Below are 2,565 nucleotides of genomic sequence, written 5' to 3'. Positions count from 1 at the left end.
GTAGGGTAAATAGAATCTATCGAAATAGAACAACTTCTAATCATGATAACGAAGGTACAATACCCCAACTTCCCACAGTTAAAAACGCGTTACTAGGGCCATTGCTTGTTCTAAGAAGCAACTATTGCTTTGTTAGTTTATGTATCTATTTGGTTAAATGGATACATTGTTTAGGCTAGTCAATTTTCAACAACACCATCATCATCATCATCATCAACCCGATCCTTCCCTCAACTCCACCACCACCTTAACAACATCAAGCAGCTCTAGATCCTCAACACAAACACCACCAACAACAACGTATCATTATTATCAACAACAACAACAACAAGAAGACGAAGAATGCTTCAATTATTATTACATGGATAACAATAATAATGATGAAGATTTATCCTCATCTTCTTCTAAACAACAATACTACTATCCTTATCAACCTCAACACCATGTATCCACTATCACAACTCCAAACACCACCTTTAATAATACTATTAACACCCCCACCACCACCGATAATTACTCTTTCTCACCTCCCCAAGACTACTTCAACTTTGAAATACTCTCCGGCAACTCATGGGCACCAAACATCCTCCTCGAAACCGCACGTGCGATTTCTGACAACAACAACACAAATCGAATCCAACAACTCATGTGGATGTTAAACGAACTTAGTTCCCCTTACGGTGACACAGATCAAAAAATAGCATCATATTTTCTTCAAGCTTTATTTAGTCGCATAAATGATGCAGGTGATAGAACCTACAAAACCTTATCTTTTGCTTCGGACAAAATATGTTCATTCGATTCAACGAGGAAGATGTTGTTGAAGTTCCAAGAAGTTAGTCCATGGACAACGTTTGGACACGTGGCATGCAACGGTGCTATCTTAGAAGCACTAGAAGGTAACCCTAAACTTCACATAATTGACATTAGCAACACTTATTGCACTCAATGGCCAACACTTCTAGAAGCACTCGCCACTCGCTCCGACGATACACCGCATCTCCGTTTAACCACTGTTGTCACCGCCGTCAACGGTGGTTCCATACAAAAAGTCATGAAGGAAATCGGTGCTAGGATGGAAAAATTCGCGAGACTCATGGGAGTACCATTCAAATTCAACGTTGTTTTTTGTGATCTAAGGGAATTAAATTTAAATTTATCTAAGTTAGATATAAGAGAAGATGAAGCTTTGGCTATTAATTGTGTGAATTCTTTACATTCGGTTTCAGGCGCCGGAAACCACCGTGACGCTTTGATATCTTTGTTACGTGGGTTGGAGCCTAGGGTTATGACGGTGGTTGAAGAGGAAGCTGATTTGGAATATTGTTTTAGTTCGGAATTTGTGGAAGGTTTTGGAGAGTGTTTGAGATGGTTTAGGGTTTATTTTGAAGCACTTGAGGAGAGTTTTTCGAGAACGAGCGGAGAGAAGTTGATATTGGAAAGAGAAGCTGGAAGAGCGATTGTTGATTTGATTTCTTGTGATCCTTATGAGTCGGTGGAGAGGCGGGAAATGGCGTCGAGGTGGAGGAGGCGTTTGCATGGTGGAGGGTTGAATACGGTGTCGTTTAGTGAAGAGATTTGTGATGATGTTAGGGCTTTGTTGAGGAGGTATAGGGAAGGGTGGTCAATGACACAGTGCTCCTCCGATGATAATAGTAACGGAATATTCTTGTTGTGGAAGGATCAGCCGGTTGTGTGGGCCAGTGTATGGAGGCCTTGACGTATAAATTATGGTTTTAAATTGCAACTGTATTATGGATTTTGAAGTTTTCTCAACAATATCATAATTATGACTTAGGGTTGATTGGCTGCATCTTCCATCGCATGTGTTCTTAGTTTTTTTGGCACCTGCGTTTGGGATTGGTTGAAGTTTTTAGTAATGGGTTCCATAATTGCTTTTTCTTTTATTATAAAATATATAAGTTTGGTAATTTATTAGGCAAGCATAAGAAAGAGGATATTCATTAAAGAGTTTGCTTGTGTATTTAAAAGGAACGAAGTAAATTATTTTTTTGTTACCATTTTATGATTGATTTATTTTTATTATTATTTACAGATGGATAGGTTTGTGTCTTTGATATTTAATTTGTACGAACTATATATATAAAGTAGTTTTTCATTTTGTTTATAGTTAACGAGTATTAGTTTTTTTATTAAGAAAAAGTTTGGGTTAGTTGGATTTTAATGTTCTCTGATAAAAAATTTGAATCTCAAATAAATGTTTGATTATATATATATTACTTGAAAGATTATCACATTGAAGTCGAAGTTGCATGGTATATTTATAAATTGAAGTGTTTTAGTATATTTTTCACTAAACTAACAAATTATCGGTTATTTTTATCAATCAAATAACTATTATATTACAAAGACTATTTTATTAAAAAAATATATTATATTATTGTTTATAAGTATTAAATAATTTTTTATATTTTACTGTAAAAATATTTAATATTCACTATTATAGACAGTACAAATTCAGAAAAAATAAAACTTTATTTTGCTGACACTTTAATTAATAGATAATATTTAATTATTATAAATTTTTAAATGATAATAAATAGT

At 34.6% G+C, this 2,565-nt stretch overlaps 1 protein-coding gene across 1 annotated transcript; it reads left to right on the top strand.

Annotated features, from left to right (window-relative positions):
* The first annotated feature begins 75 nt into the window (after positions 1 to 75).
* On the top strand, positions 76 to 2,128 carry LOC101506038 (protein SHORT-ROOT-like). Its single transcript, XM_004509007.4, has one exon. The coding sequence runs from the start codon at positions 158 to 160 to the stop codon at positions 1,718 to 1,720; it is 1,563 nt and encodes a 520-aa protein (XP_004509064.1). The 5' UTR covers positions 76 to 157; the 3' UTR covers positions 1,721 to 2,128.
* Positions 2,129 to 2,565: the final 437 nt, after the last annotated feature.

This window comes from Cicer arietinum, chromosome 7 (assembly GCF_000331145.2).
Source record: "Cicer arietinum cultivar CDC Frontier isolate Library 1 chromosome 7, Cicar.CDCFrontier_v2.0, whole genome shotgun sequence".
NCBI classification, from domain to species: Eukaryota; Viridiplantae; Streptophyta; class Magnoliopsida; order Fabales; family Fabaceae; genus Cicer; species Cicer arietinum.
Note: the sequence above shows the minus strand (reverse complement) of the source record. Positions and strands in the feature narration are given on the sequence as shown.

Bases quoted from the DNA above. Each gene is read 5' to 3' on its own strand.
- LOC101506038 (XM_004509007.4), top strand. From the start codon at position 158: ATGGATACATTGTTTAGGCTAGTCAATTTTCAACAACACCATCATCAT.